Here is a 21,506-nt window from a genome sequence, read left to right as displayed (position 1 = left end):
GAGTCTTATGCGCCGTCATCCATGCGTAGGTTTCGCCCAGCACCCCATGGATGCTACATCTCAGACGCTGTACCCGTTCTTTGTGCACTCGAGCTTGATGGCATGTGCGTCTACCAGCTGCCCAACCTTGCCATCGGCCGCCCACTTCATAATGGACGACTTCCTCCCTTGCAACGCCGTGGGCCACCCGGCCCTCGACAACCCACCAGTCGGGTCCTCGGCAAAGGCTAGGAACAGGTCCTGCATGTAGCGGCTGGCGCGACGCTCAAACGGCCCCGTCACGGGTCCCTCGATGCCCAAGTTGCCGAAAACAAGGGGCAGCTCGGACGAATGGTAGGCACCCAACCAAGGCCGAGGGCTGATGTCGGTAAAGTTGCCCGCGTACAGGTACTGCCAAGTGGGCGCCCCGGCCTCTGACCGGAGGCGCACCTCACGCAGCGTCCCGCAGACAAAGCGGAGTGTGAAGGCCTTCGATTCGGATTGGAGCGCCGGCGGGAGCGAGGTGGCTGTCTTGCTGCCATTGAAGCTGTACGACACCATGCCGTTTCCCTCGTCGGTGGTGGTGCCGAGCAGCAACGGCAAGCGGGTGGGGAACTGGCTGCCGCCAGCAGCGATGCGCGCCGCGTAGTTGGAGAATACCGTCACGTTATCGGCGATGATTTGGATGGGGCCGTTGACCCGGAGCGCCTCGAGGTAGTTCTGCAGCCTCGACGACGGCACGGAGCGCATGCAGGTCAGCTCGGCCGCCGGGGCGAGACCGGCGCAGCCGAGGCTGGCGGCAACGCGCGTGAAGTGGGTGTGGTTGGCGGACGGGCCCGTGTATGCCTCCAAGGCCAGGGCGTTGCCTGAACCGACGATTGCGCCTGCGACGATGGGGTCGGCGGCCCAGGCAAAGAGGTAGGCGTCGGTCGAGAAGGCGCCGGCGCTCTGGCCCCAGAGAGTGATTCGCTCAGCATCACCGCCAAAGGACGCAATATTGGCGCGCACCCACTCCATGGCCAGCCGCTGATCGAGCAGACCGAGGTTGACGTTCTCACCCGACGCCGCCAGACCAGCCGCGTTGGGAAACCCGAGCAGGCCCAGGCGATACTGCACATGGACCATCAGGTGGCGCTGGCTGCGCTGCACCCAGTTGAAAGCCAGCTGATAAGGCACATCGATGCCGCCCGACTGGAAGCCGCCGCCGTGAATCCAGACAATGACTGGCAGCGGCGGCAAGGGGGTACGGCCCCCTCCCCGGACGGCGCCGTGGACCGTCGCTTTCGGCGCAAAGATGGACAGCCTCAGGCAGTCCTCACTCTTGTCGGAGCGCGACGAGTTGCCGCCATGCAGCAGATATGATTTCTGGGCATCGTACACAGTGTCTGACGCGAACTGTGAGGACTGGACGCAGCCGGGAGGAAGGTCCGTAGCGTGGACCACACGTCCGTCAGCTGGTGGGGCTCTGGCCACGGGCGGTGCAAATCTGAGCTTGCCAGTCGGGCATTGGGCGTACGGTATGTTGGGAAATGAGACGACCGCCGGGTGCGAGGACGGGAAGTGAGGGGCGAAGATGCCAGACGTCGTGTTTCTCGTCAGCTTACCAGGGCAGTTGCTGGAGTTTACCGAGCATTCCCCCACGACGAAGCCGAGGGCCTGGGACAGGACGAGGACTCGAAGAAGTGACATGATGCCTCCGTTCCGACTGGTTCTCTGCTATCGATAGAGAGCATTCAGCGAGCGTACGACATTGGTGCGCCTGTACCTGTGGGCACTGGCCGAGATACATACTTATGCATGCGAGTGCCATGTTGGACACCACGTGCAAGACTGCCAAGTGCCGGGGCTTATTACCATCGACATCTCGGCCTCGCTCTCAGCAAACAAGTAACATGTCGAAAACACGAGCCGGCTGTGTGCCATCGATGACGAATCAATAGCACGTCGTCCGCGGGTCCCCGATGGAGTGACTGCTCCAGTGTCGTATCCGGACATTGAATGCACATGACGAAGGATTCTTGGAGCACGCAGTAGACGGCACGGATCTGGCCGTGTCGTACCCCAGCTTTACAGCACCTCTCGGGGGGGGAGGGGACATTGCGACCCTAGCGGGGCTTGGCCTTGGTCTACTGGCAGCGTATCATCGGAGGTCGGCGATGATGCCGGCCTGCGAACATCGTGATGCCAATGCGAAGCTTCCCAACAATTTCGTGTTCGGTGTTGCAGTACAGTACGCACTGTGCAGTGCCATGCATCGTGCTCGGATACTCGGTGTATCTACGGAGTACTCCGTACTGTATAGTAGGTTATACTGGAAACCTCCCAAGGTCGGAGCGGAGTTGGTTCAAGTACACCCACAGCAGTAGGTTCGGGGAAAGCACTGTGCCTGCCGCAGCTCCTCAATTGCTCAGAGTCGCTCCTTCCCGTCCCGTCCCATTTCGTACGAGTTAGCGGTCACTTGTTATTACTCGTCGACGCCATGGCACAAAGCCATGTTGAGTCATGAGCGAAGTGGTCCTGAGGCCACGAAACTGGCGGTCGGCGAGCTGTTTTCAGCTGGTAAGCACTTATCAGAGCTGGCACCCTGGGCACACGGGCTGCGGCCTCAGGTCATCATCACTCACGATTCAATGTCTACTTCCACGTAAGCCTCATTGCAATCCCAGAAGCCGCCTCGGCAATAGAACAAATCATGTTTGAAGCTGTTGGTTTACATCTATACTTGGCCAGCCACCATGGTTTTCTGGTGCTCAGCATCAACGACGGGACGAGAACAGGGGTCCCTGCAGCCGATCTCTCCATGCTTTTTTCCTGACCATGTCTCTGGTCTCCCAAACTTGACAATGGCAATGAAGGAGAATAACCTCCTCTCTCACAATCGTGGACAGAAACCAGCAAATATAAGTGGTCGAAAGAAAATACAGTGATACAGAATCATCGCATCAATGAACGACACGATCTGTCCCGTTCAGGTCGATGGCTTCACCCACAATGGCGACTGCAGCCTCCTTTGCAGGCCTTCCGAGTGGAAGAACATTCTCACCTTCTTCCTCGGCAACTATGCTGCCCACGCCGCCACCGTCATCGCCCGTCCTGGCCAGAGTCCCTTGACAACTGCCTTCAGCCTGACCCTCGCCCTCTTCTTTCCCGGCGCAGGCGTGCTAGCTGGTGTCACCGCCATCGCGAGCCTTGCTATCTTTGCGCCCACCGAGTTGACGAAAGCTGCACGGGCTGGTGCTCTGTGCATTGTGGTCAAGGCCAAAGGGGATGTGGAGGATGGAGAAATCGTTACGGCTTCGAGACAGCAGTCGTCCCAAGGTCCTTCTGAAACTGGTAGCCATGCGAATTGTCATGATTCGCCAGAAGATGATGGTGTAGGTGACGATGGCAGTGTCCATGTGGGTAAAAACGAAGATGTCGGCAATGGTGGTGGCAGTGGTGATGGTGATGATGATGATGATGGTGTTGGTGTTGGTGTTGGTGTTGGTGTTGGTGTTGGTGATGATGGTAATGGTCGGTCAGAAGCGCATGAGCAAGCTGAGAACGACCAGAACTCGGCTGAAGCCCTCCAGCAGGCTTCGACAGCATCAGAGTCCATGGAATCCCGTCGCCCAGGACAGGTCATTGAACCTGTTACCACGTGTAGTGACGAAATATCTACGACCCCAATCCGTCCCAGGACCCTCACTGGTCGTCCAGATGAAGGTGCTCTCCTTCATCACCGCCTCATGATTGGACGCTAACGGAGTTGACATAGTCTTCCCTCCGTCCTTTACCGCCACCATTGTTCATGGTGTTACAAGGCTTCCTGCAGGCTATCGACTGCTCATACTACCTAGATGGGCCACCTTCGAGAATGAGGATGGATGCGACCATGATGTCGAGCCTGATTCCGGTACGACAACAGGCCTTCTCTCGACGTTCCAGCCGAGGACAAAGTGTAGCAACACTATCCCCTGCAGCTACAATTTCGTCAAGATACTCCTTTCCATTGGCCAGCTGCTCTTCTCTGTCATCACGCTGTACGAAACACGCGGCAATCAGATTGCTGTATTCGGATATGCCGCCTTTGGTCTCACCGTCGCACCGTACTTTTGGATGACCTTGATCAACCTGTTCGGCAACTTGATGAGTCCGCAGTACTCTAATATATTCGTCGTCAACTCTCCCACCTTGGATAGGCTGCGAAAGGAGGCCGAAGATGCGGGACTGGCAACACGGTACACGATTGACGGCACCGTCGGTCGAATCAGCGACGAGATGGAGACCCGTGTGCTCAACGCGAAAGGCTACCTCCTTAAGTACCCGACCGCTCTCGAGGTGTTGTTCAACCAAATGGATCCGGAGAAGAGCCAAGAAGCGGTCCAGATTGTTTCCCGTGGTATCGTCGCCTACTTGGGCGCCGCCGTTCCCATCGCCATCGTCGGCGTCATCTCACATTTCGACCCCGGCAAGAGTGAGCCCTATCAACGGGTCTGGACAATGATGTGGCTGTGTTTCGGACCCATGGTCGGCGTCGGATACGGCATGATTGTTCTGCCGCTCTTCGAGTCTTTGCCCGTCTTGTGGCGAAGCATGATGATTTACACAGCCGACGAACTCACCGACGAGGCACGAGCTTTGTTCGCAGCGGGACCAGCCGAAGCCGGAGGGGAAGACAACGGGGCGAGCAAGCAATACACCGTCACGGAGAGTGATATGAAGACAGTATTGCGCCTACAGATTTCCAGGTTCGTCCTTGCTGCGGCCTTCGCGTCAATGTACGTGGTACCTGCCATTGGGGGCTTCGTCGTCGTCGGACAGATGCTAGTACAGTACGGAACCTGTGTAAAGATTGACTGAAGCCCAGAGTTCCAGTTCGATAAGCTATTGATGAAGTAGGGTAGAGTTGGAGGTAATACATCAAGCATATGCCATTCACATGATATTAATAGGAAAGACTGCACTCCATTCATGTGGTAAATGAAATCGAACCTGGTACATTAATCTGGTCGGATGCTGAGATGTCGGTACTAGCATTCGCATGTGCATAAAATGGCAAAAGTGCTTCTTTCTTGCGTTGTTAAATTAAATCATAACCATGGAATTATTCCGCCCAGATTTTGTTTGCATTGGATGAAAAGGAGAGAGAGGTCGACTTTAACTTCGCCTTGAGGAACGCATGCTTGGTACGGAGTACAAGTGAGTATTATAATACTCGTAACGTAAAGATAGGTGGGCAGCGGAGGAAATCCGGGTAAACATTTGAATGGCGATCCGACCAAGCTCCTAATACCAGCTTCTTCCAAATTCCCTACTCGACGGAAACTCCCAATCAAGTCGAATCAATCACGCCCAAAAATGCTCGCGTACGCTTCCGGAAGACGTCCTACTTTTCGTGATGGCGGCTGACCCGTTTCAGGCGCGCTGTATTATAGATAAATCCACCATGAGGGCGAACGTGGTCCGCCATGGTCAAAGGCTCCTCGTCTGCCACATGAGCGCGCCTTCGTGCGCCTTCTACACGAATCCCGTTCGTCGGCGACTGGTTACGCGTCCGATAGGCCGAAGAGTTTTTCAGCGGACCTTCTTCAACACCATCTTCCAGAAACCGCCTCGCGAAGTCAGAGCACCGGAATACGAGCCAGGATGGATGCAGATCATGATTTGGAGAAGCCGCATGCTCGACGACCTACGGCCACAGTCGCGGAAGGAGTTGCTCGAATCGTGGAAGAAGCTGATGCAGTCGAAGCTGAAGCGGAGGCTTCCATTGAACAGCACCCAGGCCCTCCATTGCCGGCACCTGCTGGAGTACCTTGTTGAGCAGTCGCATGCTGACCAGAAACCAATTTCGTCTGCCGATCTGTCCATGGCCCGCCAAGTTCTCCTAGACATTGAGCCTTACGAACGAAGCAAGCATCACTTGGACTTGGCCAAAACCGTATACGCAGTCTGGTCGGCCGGTGGCGTCGGTGGCAAAGCGCGGTCACCCGAGCTCCAATGGAGTTATCTTGTTCGATCGCTCGCCCGCTACGGCGGGTCTCAGGAGGCTCTGCAAATGCTGTACACGAAGTGGAATGACTCCACCTACGCACCATACCTGAATGGCGACGAAAGGCTCGTCGAGGCTGTTGCGCGAGGACTCGCTCGCGAGGGGCTGGAGAGGGAACTCGTCGAACTGATCGAACATGCCGAAAGCCATGGCGTACCCTACGATGCCGGCCTACAATCCGTCGCTGTTATATACTTCGCACAACGAGACCGAGTTCCCGAAACCAAGATGTGGCTTGCGAAAGCAATACCCCAACAGTCCAGTCATGTGGACGTGTACCGGGAGGTGGCTTTCTTTGCGATGCGCAATGGCCTGCAAAGTTGGGCGACGCCGATGTTTGTACAACTTGGCGAATCGCAACCGAAAAAGAAGCATTGGGATGTTCTGTTGCAGGCCATTCTTCTCCACGGCAAGTGCCTCGACGAGGTCAACACGATGATGTCGCACATGGTCGATCGCAACGGCACGCTGTCGCCCGACATGAACACGCTGAATGGTCTCCTTCGAGTGGCTGTTGAGGCAAATGATTTGTCACTCGCGGACGAGATCCTTGCTGACGAGATCTTGGCTCTGGGTACGGAAAGGGGACTGTCGCCGAACGGTGAGACTTACATGATCTTGCTACAAATGCACCTGGTGACGGGTGATTTGGCTGGAGCCAAGGCTGCGCACGATAAAATCAGACATTTGGAGCCCTGGGCGAACCAGGCAAAGCCAGAACTGTTCAGCGAGTATCGGCACCTACTGAGCCGGTACCTGGTGGTGCTTTGCCAGCAGGCACGGCCGGACTTTGCGCTCATCGCTACGCTGTTGGAGACCATCGAAGAGGATCAAATCCTGTTGGATCCAGAGACGGCGGCCTTGATCTGCGTCAAGTTTCTCGACAACGACCAGCACTTTGATGTCATGGACATTTTGTCCGTGCATGCGTTCCTGTACAGCGAGGGGCAGCGGGAAGTTGTCCAGAACGCATTCGTAGGATTTTGTCTTGATTCTCAAACGAGCACTTCGCGAGCCTGGGGGTGCTACCAGATTCTCCAGCAGTTCTTCGAGGATACCAGCTTCGAGCGACGGATGAAGCTTATGGAATCTTTCTTCGACCGCAAACGGCCCGACATGGCGTCCAAAGTCTTCGGTCACATGCGGCAACACAGAAACAAATCATATCACCCTAGGATAGACACGTACGTCGGATGTTTGGAAGGATTCGCACGCTTTCCAGACGTCGAGGGGCTGGCGATGGTGCACAACATGCTCAAGATGGACACGACGATACAACCGACAACAAGGCTTCGCACAGCCATGATTCTGGCGTACGCAGCGTGCGGAGAGTCCCTGACGGCTCTGGATTTCTGGGACGAGATTACGCTGTCGAGCGAGGGGCCGTCATACGCAAGTCTCGAGGCCGTCTTCTGGGCACTGGAGAAGAAACCGGGAGGGGACAAGAAGGCACGCGAAATATGGGAGAGGATAGAGAGGATGGATCTAGAGGTGCCACCGGCCGTCTACAATGCCTACATTGGCGCCGTCGCCGGCAGCGGCAACGAAAAGGAGATTCGAGGTCTTATCATGAACATGGCGTCCTTTGTCGGAGCGGAGCCGGACGCAATGACGTGAGTAACCCCGCCCCCCAATGGCCCATGACAAGGACGATTTAGGATGCTGACGGACGGACGGGCGTCGATAGGTTGGCCATTGCACACAACGCTCTGCCGGGACAGGCATTTCAAAAGAACTTTCGTGAGTGGGCGCAGAAGAAGTATCGCGGCCCGTGGGCGGAATTGGACAGGTTTGGTCGACGATTGAACGAATACTCGCTATGTCAGATCAAGGTCCAGCGGGCCATGAAAGCTTGATTGTACAAACAACAACGAAGAAACTACAGTGCGACTGGGTTTGCAGATTTATCTCTAGATGATGAGGTTACCGAGGCTATTGTACATTATAGCAACATGCGGAAGATGGAGGATGGAGGGGAGGCGAGAAAGCACCGACAGGCCTGGGCGACTTCCGTCAGGTGCTTTACCTGCCTCTCCGCTCGGGGAAGAAATCGTCCCTGATCATCTCGGGGTGATCGTGGATGGTAGGGTATATGCCCATACCCTGGACGCGGCGGATCATCTTGGCAATCTTGCGCTGGTTGACGGGTCTGAGGCCCGTGTTGGACGAGTGCAGGATCTGGCCAGAGGTGGATGTGAATTCCTGGATGAGAGAAAAGTTCTAGGGATTCGGTTAGCAAGCAAGCAAGCAACGACTCGGCCATCGTCCCAACGGCGTCCCGTCTGCGTACCTTGTACATGTCGAGCGGCCGAATGCCCAAGGCATCGACGACGTCGTTGTTCCGTTTCGATCTCCGCCGCCACTTCTGCATCTCGACGGGGCTAAGGTCGTGGGGTGAATAGACATCACCGGCCGTCCAGCGCCGGGGCATCTGCTTCAGGTAGTCATTCGAGTTCTTCTGGTTACGGAGGAGCTCAAGCTGCGCCTGCTTGGCCTTGAGCGCATTTTCGGCGTGGCCCTTGTAGCGGCTGAGGAGACGGCTGGCGGCATCGCCTCGCTGGGAGCGGGCGCCGTCGGGACCTTCGGAGCCGTTCCTGCGCCTGTACCGGTCATTGTTGTCGTTTCCTATCGAGAGGAGGCCGCTGGTCGACGACGGAGCGCGGGCGGGCGGCGCGGGGGTGACGACCCGTTGGCCAGCATGGGCTGCGTGGAAGGATGGTGGCTCTCGGGGAGGGTCGCTCGCCGAACGGGTAGAGGAGAATGCGCGGAAGAGGGCGGCCGGCTTCGAGGAGAATGCCCCCCACGTGCCGATGGCCGGAGGTCGCGGCGGCATTGCCATTTTCTGGTGGGTATTTGTGCGTGGCGGGTGTGCTGTGGTGCAAAGTCGATGGTGATGCTGATGGCAGAGGTAAGAAGTCGTGATAATTAATATTAGTACTTGTAAATACTAGTACTTGGCGGTAGTGAAGTACTCCGTGCTCCTTAATATTACTGTACTCCGTACCGTACGGAGTACTTGTGCACCTAAGTAACTGTACTTACGGAGTGAAAGTACTGTACGGAGTACTCCGTACGGAGTACAACTAGGTGCACTTGCACAACGTACTGTACAGTACGGAGTAAGTAAGTACAAGTACGGTGTACTTAGGTCGAAAATAGCCCGTTCAAGCCAGCTCAGTGGTTGGTTGATTTCAAGCAGCGGACCATTTCCGCCCCAAAGTTTGCCCCACTCCGATTTTTCAATGTCCCTCTTAAGAATTATATCTCTGGAAGCGAGCGAGACGCAACATACTGCATGAACGGGTGACGACGTCGACAATCCCTTTTCCACCATCCTCCCTCACTCCATCTCGATCCAGAATACGCACCGAGGGTCCTTGTACTAAGCATTCGCGTACGCCGCGCCCACAAAAGCAGCGATGGTGCGCAAACTCAAGTATCACGAGCAGAAGCTCCTGCGCAAAACCGACTTCATCTCGTACAAACAAGACAATGGCCATCGCGACCAGGCCGTCATCCGCCGGTACATGATCCAGAAGCCGGAGGACTACCACAAGTATAACCGTCTTTGCGGGGTAGGTTCCGTTTTCCCGTCCTCGGTGGCATCCCACCCAAAAGAGGAGAGCGTGCGAGAGGTTGGACGCTGACATGCCAATGCGCAATAAGTCGCTACGCCAGCTCGCCCACCGCCTCTCTCTCCTACCGCCCGAGAACGCAACAAGGCGGAAGCACGAAGAGCTGCTCCTCGACAAGCTCTACGACATGGGCATCTTGTCCACCAAGTCGAAGCTCTCGGCCGTCGAGCACGGCGTAACGGTGAGCGCTTTTGCCCGTCGCCGTCTTCCCGTCGTCATGACGCGCCTCAAGATGGCCGAGAACGTTCAGGCGGCGACGCGCATGATCGAACAGGGCCAGGTCCGCGTCGGCGTCGAGACCGTCACCGACCCAGCCTACCTCGTGACCCGCTCGACCGAGGACTTTGTCACGTGGGTTGTCGGCAGTAAGATCAAGAAGAACATTATGAAGTATCGCGATCAGTTGGATGATTTTGAGCTGCTGTAGCCGCACTTGGCTATGGTCTTTTGGTTTATTTCTGCACGATACCGTTTCATGCGATGGAAGAGGACATGTCGTATCTCGGCCTTGGCAGAGATGATGGGCTCGAGTCTGGCAACATATCATACTGGCGTTAGGGGCTTTGGGTTTCTTTGCGGCATCAGAATCACCTCCTTGAAGGCAGGGCTTTCGAATTTGATTAACAACGGGCAGCCGGCGGAAAACAATGAGTTTTTGAGTGGGGTGGGAGGGGGACTGTCTAGGAGGGAACAGGCTCCTGCTACTGTACTTGATGCTGACCCTCACTACCAGAGGTATGAAAGTACATACAACACAGTCAAATATTCGTAAATAGCCAGACGCTTTCCAGTTGAACAAGGTTGCCCGTACAGGTGATGTGGACATGATATGGCATTGAATACTTGGGACACTCATCAACGCATACAGTGTACCTGTTCGTATAAGCAGACGCTCTCTCGTTGACCAAAGTTAGTTGCCCGTTCAGGTATCGTGGATAGGACATGGCATTGAATATTTGGGGATACTCATACAGTATACAGCACCTCTTTGTATGGTACTAACTTAAAGTAGGTGTACTTCGTACATTTATTACATGTATTCTGCAGGTGTATCTGCAAGTATGCAGATCGTCAGGTCCAAGCGAGCTAGCCCGTTTGGGACCCCGTAAGGTGTAAGCGTAGTAGGCGATTTAACGGATACAAGGGCGAGAGCTCCCCGAGCTTCTGGTGACACCACAAACCTGCACCTGTAATCAATCACATCCGTCCCCTCATCCATAGGCCTGCTTTTTCCGCCTTGGCTTGTTTTCCGCTTTCATCATCCATCTGTGGAGCGCAGAGTACTCCGAGTAGAGACTACAGCACCATGTCCTTCGCCGCCCTCAAGGATGTCATCGTCCACCTCCTCGAGCCATGGATTCTCATGAGCATATCGTTTAGGCACATCCCTCAGACCATCTCGTCCATCGTATCCTCTGGCGATTTGTGGAAGCTCTTCTCCTACAACGCCTTCACCGAAGCCCTCTTCGGTCACTTTTGGGTCACCGTCGGGCCAGAGGTCAAGGAGTTGGGAGAGGAATACGTCATCCCTCTGCTTGAGGGCCGGCTTGCTGATGGAAAGATCCACGACCGCGTCGTCGACTCGGCCGTCCATGGCACCATCGTCGAAGTCGGCGCCGGTACCGGCATGTGGGCAGACGTCTTTGCACGCATCGCCGCCGGAGCAGACGCCGACAGCAGCACGGATGGCACCGCGCGAAAGCGGAAGCCCACCGGCCCGTCGTCCATCACCAAGATCTACGGCGTCGAGCCGAACGCGCAGTGCGCCGAGTTGCTGAAAGAGCGCGTCCGCGAGGTTGGCCTGACCGACCTGTACGAGGTTGTCCCCGTCGGCATCGAGTCCCTAAGCGATCCCAACGCTTGGTCGGGCCAGATTCAACCAGGCAGCGTCGACTGCATCGTCACCGTCATGTGCCTCTGCAGCATCCCGGAACCGGAAAAGAATATCCAGCACCTGTACAAACTCCTAAAGCCCGGTGGTCACTGGTACGTGTACGAGCACGTCAAGACCACTCGCGGGGGACCCTTGCTCGCTCTGTACCAACGTGAGTGCTGCCGCACCCTCGCCTTCTCCAGCCGCTCACCGTCCACACAGGTCTCGTCAGTATCCCCTGGCGTCTCTTCCTGGGCTCCTGTCGCATCTGTCGCGACACCAAGACGAGCCTCGTCACCGCCGGCCCGTGGCGCAAGGTGGACCTTACCCATCTGCCAAGCGAGCCACCGTACGAAGTCCTTCCTCACGTTCTTGGCACGTTAACAAAGTAAGGCATAAATGATTGACATCAGCTCACCCGTCATAACGCTGAGCGATGGGTTGCGAGAGAATTGGCTCCTTCAGTATGGAAAGTTCGGCTCAGCTTCACTAGCGCTCAAAGTTCGTCGTCCTCGTCGTCATCAGGAAGAAAAATTGACGTCTTGCTGGACGTGCCAGCTCCAGCTCCGATGACCCCTTTCACGTCCACATTGGGACTCTTGTGTTGGGCCAGAACTGGCAGGCTCTTGTCATATTCCATTTTCAGGCCCGCCATGTCATCTTCAGCTTTCGGATTCTTGATGTCTTCACGCTTGATCTCTCGTAGAATACCCACGCTTTCAATGCCCTCCTCCTTGTCGATATTCTCGGCTTTCATGCCGTCTCGAGTGAAATGCTCTCCTTTCGGAGGTCCATCCACCTCCTCATCCTTGATGCGTCGTCTCGTGGCATTTTCGGGCTTGATCTTTCTATCGATGCCCTCGAGCTTGATGCCTTCCCTCTTGACGTAATCGAGCGGCAGGTCTTTCCTCTTGAAATCCTCACGCTTGATACCTTCCTGCTTATCATGCCCTTGCCTCCCATCTTCGCAACGGACGCTCCCCCTAGTACCAGGCGGCGAGGGTAGCGTCCCCTGTTTGATATCGCCTGCCACTCCGCCCATATCTCTGGTTGCCATATCGCCATCTTGTTCCGTACGGGCAGCCTTGGCAACGATCGCTTTTCGCCTCCGGTAAAATGTATCGAGGCAGTTCCTTCTCGCCTCTTGCGACCAATTCTCCACGACAAGCGCGAACTGCGTCACGCTATCAAATCCAAACTCGTCAGCCATTTGGCAAAACTGCCGAAGGCAAACACCCTCGGGCGGGCGGTATAATCTGTGCAGCCTGTCGCTCTCGTCCTCCTCGTCCGTATCGGCAAAGAGCGTGTTCTGTCCTCCGATGTCACCATCTGCGTAGGAAGCCATGGCCGCCTGGCGAGAAAGCTGTTCCTCGACTTTGGACGTGCCGATGACCTCCGAGTTGTCGTGCGTGTACTCCACACCGACGGAGGTGAGAATCGCCTGGATGGCGTCCGTCTTCGGTGTAGCCGACTTCTGGGACTCCAGCAGCTTCTCTTGGTTCTGCGCCTTCAACAGTTCGGCTAGTTGACCCAATCCTCCATCTTCGTCATCGGCCTCTTCCCTCTTGGGCAAGCTCAGGTTCTCCTCATCCTCGGCCACCTTCTCCATGTCCACGTCCACTAGATGTACTCCTGCCTTGGTCTCGGCAATGTTGGTCTTGTTCACAATGTCTCGAAGCAAGCCGCTGTCGGGATGATAGGTGAAGATGTTGGCGAGACCAAATATTTCTCCCTTCCTTTCGGTGTCCTGTTGGACGCCTTTAAAGTATCGGCGCTCGGATGAGGCGGTGTAGCCGATGTTTGCTTGCTGCTGCTTGTAGATCTGTCGTGCGTACACAATCTCCTCGACCGTGCCGAGAGAAATGAGCCGAAAGACTTCAACATCTCGCGTCTGGCCAATCCGGTACGCACGATCTTGAGCCTGTAGGTCGTAGGACGGGTTCCAATGCGGGTCTATGATGACGACCTTGTTTGCAGCCGTGATGTTGAGACCGACGCCGCCGGCCTTGGTCGAGATGAGAAAGACAAACTGGGACGGGTCCGAGTTGAAGGTGTCGACGACGTCTTGCCGGGCCTCGTAGCTGAGCGATCCATCCAGGAAACTCACGTTGTAGCTCGTGTTGGCGAATAGATGCTGCAAGATGCGTAGCAAGCGCACGCTATGAGAGAAGATGAGGACTTTGTCCCCGCCGCTGTGCCAAAACCTGAGAAGCTTCTTGAGAATCATCCACTTTCCGCAGAAGTCGGGATTGACGAGGTTCCTAATCTGATCCCTATTCTCATAGAGCGTTTTCCACCTAGTCGGCATGCACGTCTGCAGAGTCCGGAGCTCCGACTCGTGCCTGGGCTCTAGGTCGGTCGTGGATGGAATCAACAATGTAAGATGGTTCGCGAGCTTCTGCAGGGTAATGATGCTCGGAAAGACAATGTTCTGCCATCTGCCACCCTCCGGAACCTCTTTCATGCAGCACCAGCCCTTCTTCCTGCCGTGGTTGCACATGTCCGAGACCGTCCGCAGAAGCTCAAGCGCTGGGCTCGCGAGAAAGTTCTCATACGCTTCCCTCTGAACATCGGTGAGGGGGCAGAAGACGACCCTGTCGGTTTTCTTTGGCAGTTGATGGGCAATCAACGTTTTCATTCGCCTCAGGAAAAATCGGGGGAGTAGGTTTTGGACGAGTCTCTTGGCCGTCTGTCTGGCGAGGCTGAGCTGGGCCACCGTCGCACTATGGGACTGGCCAACGGTCAAGGGCCTGGTGATGCTGTGCCACCACTCTGCCTGCGTTCCAAACCGGCCCGGGTTCGTCCAATCAAGAATGGTCCAGAGCTCCTCGTACTTGTTCTGAATGGCCGTTCCGGTGAGGCCTATTCGGCAGAGCGCATTCACTTCGGCGAGTGCCTTGGTCGTCTCGGAATACCTGTCCTTGACGCGGTGGCACTCGTCGCAGATGACTGCATCCCACTGCACTATGTTGATGGAACTGCGGCAGCTCTTGTAGGTATCGTACGTCGTGATCATGATTTCGAGAAGACCAGAGCGGGCCGTGTTGATGACGTCCTCCTTGTTGGCACCATGGCAGACATCGATATGCCACCATCCCCATCGGTTCATTTCGTTGATCCAGTTCATGATGAGAGAGCCGGGACAGATGAGAAGTATCCGTGGATACCAGCGGCCGGGGCAATATCGCATCTCTCGCATGCGACGGCCGTCACGCTCGTCCGCCGTTTTGCCGAATGCGGCGGCGAGGAAAGCGGCAACCTGGACGGTCTTGCCCAAGCCCATGTCGTCTCCCAGGATCCCGCCTTGCTGCAAGACAAATTTGCGGTGGAGGAACTCAACGCCGACCACTTGGTAGTCTCGCAGGTACTGGGCGACGGCAGCGGGAATGAGACCGCCAGAGTGGGGAAGCTCAATGTCTTTGTAGGGTCTCGATGGCTTAACACCGCTGGCGGCATCAAACTGCGGTCTCTCCTCCAAAGGCCTTCCCAGCTGTCCGGCATCGTCCAATTCAATGTCCGTGTAGTCGGGGGGGAACATGAGGGCGGCGTCGTGATTCTGCTGCTTCTTGGCGTTAAACGCGCGCCGGCGATCCTGGAGATAGTCCGGAATACCAGCTTCCTTCAATTCGTCGTCTTCATTTCTCGTTTCCTTGCTCCGGTCTCCATGGGCATCGGACGTTTCACCTTTCTTGACCGCCGATTTCCGGTTTGCCCTCCGTTTCTTTTTTGGATTGACTGGTGGGCAATCGGAGTCGTCAGTCCACCGCACCTTTTCTTCCACTTCTACTTCCCCCTCCTCGTCCTCATCAGCTTTTCTTTTCCGTGGGCCATTAAGAGATGTCTTGTTTTCGGCATCTGAGGAAGTGTTTTCATCGTCGAGCACTATGATTGCAGTTTGCCTGCCATTATTCGACATGTCGCTGAGTTGGTGGGGCAGTCAAGCCATGAAACGAAACGAATCCTGGATCTATTCGCTACATGACGCGACAGATGACGTGGGTGATGCCTGCTCACGTGACCCTCCACGACCCGCGAAGTTCACCACCGTGTCTGCTGCATTCCACATCGCAAGTTGCGTCCTCTTGTGAATTAATTACGTTGCCGCATGCCGAGTAACGCATGCACAAAATCAAAGAAAAAAAATAAATGAAGCATTCACTGACAAGGAAGCATTAGGCCTTTGTGTGGTTACGTGTTAAAGTCTCGTATAAGTCTCGTATTCATTGCGATGCTGCTTAATGGTAATGAATCGAGCTCAACAATCTACCCATGCCATGCATTAAGAACATGGCACCCATATGTACATGTAAATTTCACCGAAACTCCATGGTATTTCCCCATGCAAATAAATTCCCAATGTACCAGCATGGCGTCTGAACATGCTGCTGGCCTAGGTATCCACAACGACATTACTCGAAAGAGGGCAAGTCGCAGGGATCAACTGTCTTGCTTTATCCAATTCGTACGATCCGTTCGTCGGGGACTTGAGATTTTTAGACATGTCCGTCGAAGATGGACTTGGCGGCCAGGGGCCATCCAAGGAGAACCGCGAAGCCGGGGAAGAAGCTGCATCACTTTCCATCAGTATTTCTTCGAGCCGTGCGTGGGACGAGGTGTGGCTCACATGGCTGCTTGCTTGCCCACTCGCTTCATCTCGGCTCCCCAATCCCCTCGGGCGGCCTGTTGCGACACGGGTAGCCGTTGGAAGGGATGGGCTTCAAATGAGCGAGCTGCCGAGCGAAGGCGCATCATCATGGAGAAGGGTCTCCGGGCGACAACACGAGTGACGGAGGGATTCATCTTGTGGCTTTTTTGGCGGGGGGGTTTTCTTTTTTGAGATGAGAGGTGATTTCTTCGTGCTTCGTTCAAGCCGTGTGTTGTCACAAGACGTTCCCAAGCTGAAATGAAATAGAGTGGCGTGGTATCTCTTTGGATGAGAGTAGATAGTTTGATGTACAAGCACCTTGAACTGAGCTGAGATGGATCGGATTGTAACATCAATATGCGGTGCAACCATGGCCTTTTGTATTCGTACGCCGTCCTCCCTTCTCGCTACTATCTGCAACCGATTGAAACGATTTCGTCTCATGGCTTTCTCCAGCCCCTTTGCATCAGTCATTATCAGACAACGCAAGTTGGTGGTGGGCAGATGTCATCGCAGTATGGCCACAATATCATACCACTGGAGAACAAATCGACCAATAGCGGAGCCGCCATTCTAACTAAAAAAAAACAAGCGTCCGGATTCAGTTGGAGGCTTTGAGCACTCCGAGTCGTCGGTGGTGCCACCTTTTCGGAGCCGGCCGGAGTGGGTCGAAGTACGGGAGAAACAGGGTAGAATGCAACGGGTGTCCCATGTTGGTGGCCTGTGGACGGGGCCTGCGAGATCGCACCTTGACTACAATACGAAAGTACGTAATAATACAATCTGTAGCTTCCTGGTAGTGAATCGGTCGATCATCATCTTGCTCATACTTAAGTACTCCGTGCATGCACGCATGAAATTGACCTGGTTCAAAGCTTGTCTTGCTGCAGTATCGAGCATCTACAGCTTGGCGCCCAAGTTGTCAAAGGCTGACAAACACTTCTTGACCGACGTCAAGCAACACGCTGTTCACACAAGACTCAAAGCAAACTGCTGCAAATACTGTTCGGTGGCATTTTATTTGCGTTGAGAAGTCGCTAATTTATCTCAACAGAATGGCAAAGCATATTGCTTTGAAACATCTGCTCCATCGTGAACACTGCACTCCATCAAACGCCACACTCGATGCCTTCTTGGTGTAGGAGAAGCCGGAATGCCGATCAGGATTATATACGAATTATAGGGCTGGTGGCTGGTTGCTGGTCGCATGTTCTTGCCCTTCAAACAAGCCAGCATACGTCGCCTTCACTTCACACCCGCTGGGTATCGAGACAGTATCAACTACTAACTAGATCAGCGCGACAGGAATTCCGAAAGTCATTCCCGTGGAGCAGGCTGACCAGGCTCTCGTATCTCCTCTGAGGCGAGGATGATGATTTCGATACGCCCAAATGACCACGTACGCTCAATTGTACCACGGCGGCTAATGCTGCGTGGAGGGTGATTACATCGCCCGCCGGTCCACTGGAAGTAAGATTGCAAGGATGCTGTCCCTTCACGTTCGCCTACTTTTTTACAGAAGATCTCTTCTTGGTCAGCTGTGCGCCGTAGAGCTGCCAAGTACCAGGTCCGAGTGGTGCAGACTGTTGATCTAACGCATCGGAGATTGGGCGAATGCCAGGTCAACGCACCTGCGGTCGGATAATTGCGGTCATAATCCTGGAATATTCCTGCAGCATCCTCCCTCGTTGCGATAGCGGCCCGCCGGCTGCAACGTCGGAAGTTTATTTCACTCTTGACGTGGCTCCGCTCCGACGTGTCCGTCGTGCTCTCCGAAGGAGTTATCCGACATGATATCAACGATCGCATCGTTTATCTCTCGGGTCGTTTGCGCTTTACTCTTGATGATGTCGTCGGTTTCTATTTCTCGGGCCAAAGAATAACGGCGTTTTTAGCTAACACCACTGTACACGCATCGGTGGCCTTGGCGATGGCTATCGTCCGGGCCTCGGTCCGCCGATTAGACCGTAGGTGAACCCGGTTCCACGTTCAACCCCATGCCGGTGTTGGAATTGATATATTGTCTTCGATACGATGCTCCTATGGGTTGTATATCTCCTCGGAGAGACGGTACAGGCGCCAATCAAGTCGGTTATCCATGGTTTATGCTCCAAAGCAAGAGGCGTGTACATTGATTGTCCTGAGCCTCTTGCCAAGTTCGTTGTCACCCCGGTCCCAGAATGATTCGAGATACAAACTGCACACTCACGTGATGAATCACCCATGTACGGAGTACTGCCCCCTGCGGCTGAGAGGTACATGTTTGGATTGTAGTGAGGTCGTCAAAGAGGCTTAGCGGAGCGCGTGTTGTCCTGCCAGTCACGTTTGTGGCGCATTCGTCGTTCCAGGCTTACTTTAAGCTGTCAATGGAAAGACGAAGCCGTGCGTGCGTGTCAAGAATCTTGTATTAATGGGTATCCATGAGAAGTAGGCATCCAAGAATATTCCTAGGTGTATCATCCACCTCCGAAGGCTGTCATCCCCTCATTGACTGGAGAACGAAAAAAAAAGACAGAAGAAGAGAAAGACAACTGGCGGACTGGCAAGACGCTGGCAGATTGTCCGTCATACAGAAGCTCGGGCGGCTAAGGCCGACCAAAGCCAACTGTATGCGTCCAAGCCCCATTGTCTGTCTAGCCGCTCAATGAATCGGCGTGGCCGTTCGTTGTATCCGTCATCGAGTTCGGCTGCTGGGCATCGATAGCACACTAGCGACCTCTGTTGCTCCAACTCTATCTCGTCAAGATGATATAGAAGGCGTGGATGATGCCGGGGATGTAACCTGGCGAAGGGTTAGTACATGCAAATGAAGGCAACAACAAAATCATCATCATCATCATCAATAAACAAAACCAAAAAAGGAAACCAAAATCGGCAACAAGCAAGGAACAAAGTCATGGCCAAGTCAACGTACCAAGGATGGTTAAACACACGTTGATGAGCAGATCAACGCCGCAGCCGACCTCGAGGAAAACACCCAGAGGAGGGAGGAGAACTGCAAAAATGAATTTGCAAATGTCGCTGCGAGTAGATGGTTAGACCAGACCGGATCAATCGGGACAGACGAGGAGGGTGGCGACAAAGCAAGCGATGCGATGCAGCCGTCACGACGACAAATTCGGCGGCGGAGGCGACGACGCCTCGCACTCTCCTCCATTCGAACGCGGGAGGGTCTTGCCTACCTGCAAGTGAGAGCCATGTTGACTTTTTAGTCTTCACAATAGAGCTTGCTGGTAAGAATGGTGTCGCAGGCGAGGTCTCGATCCCCAGGTTGGTCTGCTGTTTTGCTCGTCGCACAAGGGCACAAACGGGACGTGAGATGGGGGGTCGGGAGTGGGGGAGGAATGCAAAGCCAGAGAGTGACAGCATCGGGAAGGGTCGATTTAAATACAGGACGGTGCTGAGAGGGGAGCAGGGAAGCTTCGGTTCGGTTCGGGTTGTGCGGGCTTGCCGCCGGCCGCAAGCGTCAGCCGTGCTACAGAGTACAAGTGCTCACTGTAGCACTTGGTGCAGGTGCATGTAAGTACATGTACCGGTGCCTGTACAAGTTGGTGCACACCAACGGGCACGTTCATGTACAAGCAATGAATGCAGTGTACAGCTCCACGACGGAGCGCTACAGGAGGTTACATCGGAATAGCCGACGGTCGTGCCCACGTTTAGGTATTTCAAAGTACCCGGTCGACCTGTGCCGTATCCCGCATCCGCTCGCATGTATCCTCGTATGTGGGTGGGAACGAGACCTCGAGTGTGATAACAGGACGACGTCAACAAGTGTCAGCCAGCGCCAACCAACCCTGCCGTCAGGCCCACAAGTCCAGTCCTGCGTCATCGACTCGCCGTTGATGCGCTCGGGGTCGAGGCAGGATGGAAACACCCATGCCGACGGGGTCTCCGCTGCTGCGGCCTACCACTTTCAACTACATTACGCGTCATGCGTTGGCCGTCACAAAGCAGCAACATGCGCCCACCCGCCGAAAGACCTCACGGCAAATCAGCCAACGACAAGCGCGTGCATCTAACGCAGTAGTGCCCCGTGCTTGCTGTAGGTGTATTCGCAGTGTTGACATGAAAGCCTGTGCACCCAACTTCCCGAATCACCGGCATCGTGGCTGTGAGGAGTCGCAGTGACCCAGCCCGACGAAGGACTTTGGTAGCTCATCCAAGACCGCATGTATGTACAGTACTTGTACATGTACTTGCAACCACAACAACAGGTACTTACTGCACAAGGACATGTACTCCGTACTGCACACGTAACTCGGACTATGCATACTAGGATAAGTATGTACCTAAGTTCAGTGCAAGTACTCCGTACAAGTATATACTGATACGTGCAAGTGCAAGTACATCACAGGAGCCTCCGCCGAAGCCACAATAACCAGGGTCGTCGACATCGTGACCTACCGAGCCTCCAATCAGCGTTACGCCATCCGGCCTTAGGCCATGGCGTAGCGGCCGGAGTCGCCCACTACGTCATTCGCTGTTCGCTGTTTTGTTAGTCTCCAGCTTGCCGCCTCCTCGGCTTCTCAACAACAAAGACCTACCTGTAGTAATACTGGGCAAATCTCTCCAGGTACGCGCACGGCGCATTAGGATGCTCTTGACCGCTGAAGTCGTGATTTTCGAATGAATTCCGTGCACTCGCGGTACAAAGACTTGGTAACGACTAACGACTAGGGTAGTACATGCTGGCACGGAGTACATTCGTTCCTCAATTCTTTCACGATCGGCTCCAGGGCTGGCGTGGGCTCTCGGAAACAACGTTGCGCCACAATCGGCCACGACGCAGCCGGCACCCAATGATTGATTCTTTGCACGGAGCACTTTCTATGCGAAAGACTTCGTGTATCCATGTGCGAGTACCAGGGATGTACAGTGTTATTAATACGATACAAGGCTCTTGCTCTTTCAAGTGCTCGCCCATGGATACGAGCATGTACATGTACATGTGCATGTAAGTACATGTACGCAAATGTGCATGTAAGTACATGTACTTGCGTACACCTACTTCCCAAGTATAACTACTCCGTACTTACTGTCCAGCAAAGTGTTAGGGCTCGTATGTACCTACTAAGATAAGTAAGTAGGTACATACCTAGTCGGTAAAATAGTGTGTATGGTTGCCATTAGTCCTTGTACAATAGTGCGGAGCACTGGGTCCCCCAACGCCTAGATCTCGTACTTGTGGCGACGGCACGGCTGATGCCACACGAACATCGGCAAGTTGCTTCCGTACTAGGGAGTATTTCAAACGGACGCAAACAAGCAAGTAAGTAATACATCCAGTTGGCAGTAATACCTACGTCTAGCCCTGACAAGAGAAGCACCGAGGATACTACG

At 54.7% G+C, this 21,506-nt stretch overlaps 7 protein-coding genes across 7 annotated transcripts; 4 read left to right on the top strand and 3 right to left on the bottom strand.

The window, feature by feature from the left end:
* Positions 1-60: 60 nt before the first annotated feature.
* Positions 61-1,668, bottom strand: DCS_01638 (triacylglycerol lipase FGL5; the record flags this gene model as incomplete). Its single annotated transcript, XM_040798970.1, has 1 exon — positions 61-1,668. One exon carries the CDS (start codon positions 1,666-1,668, stop codon positions 61-63), a length of 1,608 nt encoding a protein of 535 aa, XP_040659853.1.
* A 1,256-nt stretch (positions 1,669-2,924) lies between these two features.
* Positions 2,925-4,821, top strand: DCS_01637 (uncharacterized protein; the record flags this gene model as incomplete). Its single annotated transcript, XM_040798969.1, has 2 exons — positions 2,925-3,684; positions 3,737-4,821. The coding sequence occupies 2 exons, from the start codon at positions 2,925-2,927 to the stop codon at positions 4,819-4,821; spliced, it is 1,845 nt and encodes a 614-aa protein (XP_040659852.1).
* Positions 4,822-5,607: 786 nt separating this feature from the next.
* DCS_01636 (Complex I intermediate-associated protein 84) lies at positions 5,608-7,627 on the top strand (the record flags this gene model as incomplete). The annotated part of the gene is made up of 2 exons (XM_040798968.1): positions 5,608-5,685; positions 5,801-7,627. 2 exons carry the CDS (start codon positions 5,608-5,610, stop codon positions 7,625-7,627), a joined length of 1,905 nt encoding a protein of 634 aa, XP_040659851.1.
* A 293-nt stretch (positions 7,628-7,920) lies between these two features.
* On the bottom strand, positions 7,921-8,849 carry DCS_01635 (37S ribosomal protein S18; the record flags this gene model as incomplete). The annotated part of the gene is made up of 3 exons (XM_040798967.1): positions 7,921-7,942; positions 8,037-8,230; positions 8,301-8,849. 3 exons carry the CDS (start codon positions 8,847-8,849, stop codon positions 7,921-7,923), a joined length of 765 nt encoding a protein of 254 aa, XP_040659850.1.
* Positions 8,850-9,429: 580 nt separating this feature from the next.
* On the top strand, positions 9,430-10,072 carry DCS_01634 (Ribosomal protein S4/S9; the record flags this gene model as incomplete). Its single annotated transcript, XM_040798966.1, has 2 exons — positions 9,430-9,585; positions 9,677-10,072. The coding sequence occupies 2 exons, from the start codon at positions 9,430-9,432 to the stop codon at positions 10,070-10,072; spliced, it is 552 nt and encodes a 183-aa protein (XP_040659849.1).
* Positions 10,073-10,951: 879 nt separating this feature from the next.
* DCS_01633 (phospholipid methyltransferase) lies at positions 10,952-11,910 on the top strand (the record flags this gene model as incomplete). The annotated part of the gene is made up of 2 exons (XM_040798965.1): positions 10,952-11,690; positions 11,741-11,910. 2 exons carry the CDS (start codon positions 10,952-10,954, stop codon positions 11,908-11,910), a joined length of 909 nt encoding a protein of 302 aa, XP_040659848.1.
* Positions 11,911-12,014: 104 nt separating this feature from the next.
* On the bottom strand, positions 12,015-15,434 carry DCS_01632 (SNF2-related protein; the record flags this gene model as incomplete). Its single annotated transcript, XM_040798964.1, has 1 exon — positions 12,015-15,434. One exon carries the CDS (start codon positions 15,432-15,434, stop codon positions 12,015-12,017), a length of 3,420 nt encoding a protein of 1,139 aa, XP_040659847.1.
* Positions 15,435-21,506: the final 6,072 nt, after the last annotated feature.

This window comes from Drechmeria coniospora, chromosome 01 (assembly GCF_001625195.1).
Source record: "Drechmeria coniospora strain ARSEF 6962 chromosome 01, whole genome shotgun sequence".
Taxonomy (NCBI): domain Eukaryota; kingdom Fungi; phylum Ascomycota; class Sordariomycetes; order Hypocreales; family Ophiocordycipitaceae; genus Drechmeria; species Drechmeria coniospora.
The sequence above is the reverse complement of the archived record's forward strand: the minus strand, read 5'-3'. Positions and strand labels throughout refer to the sequence as shown.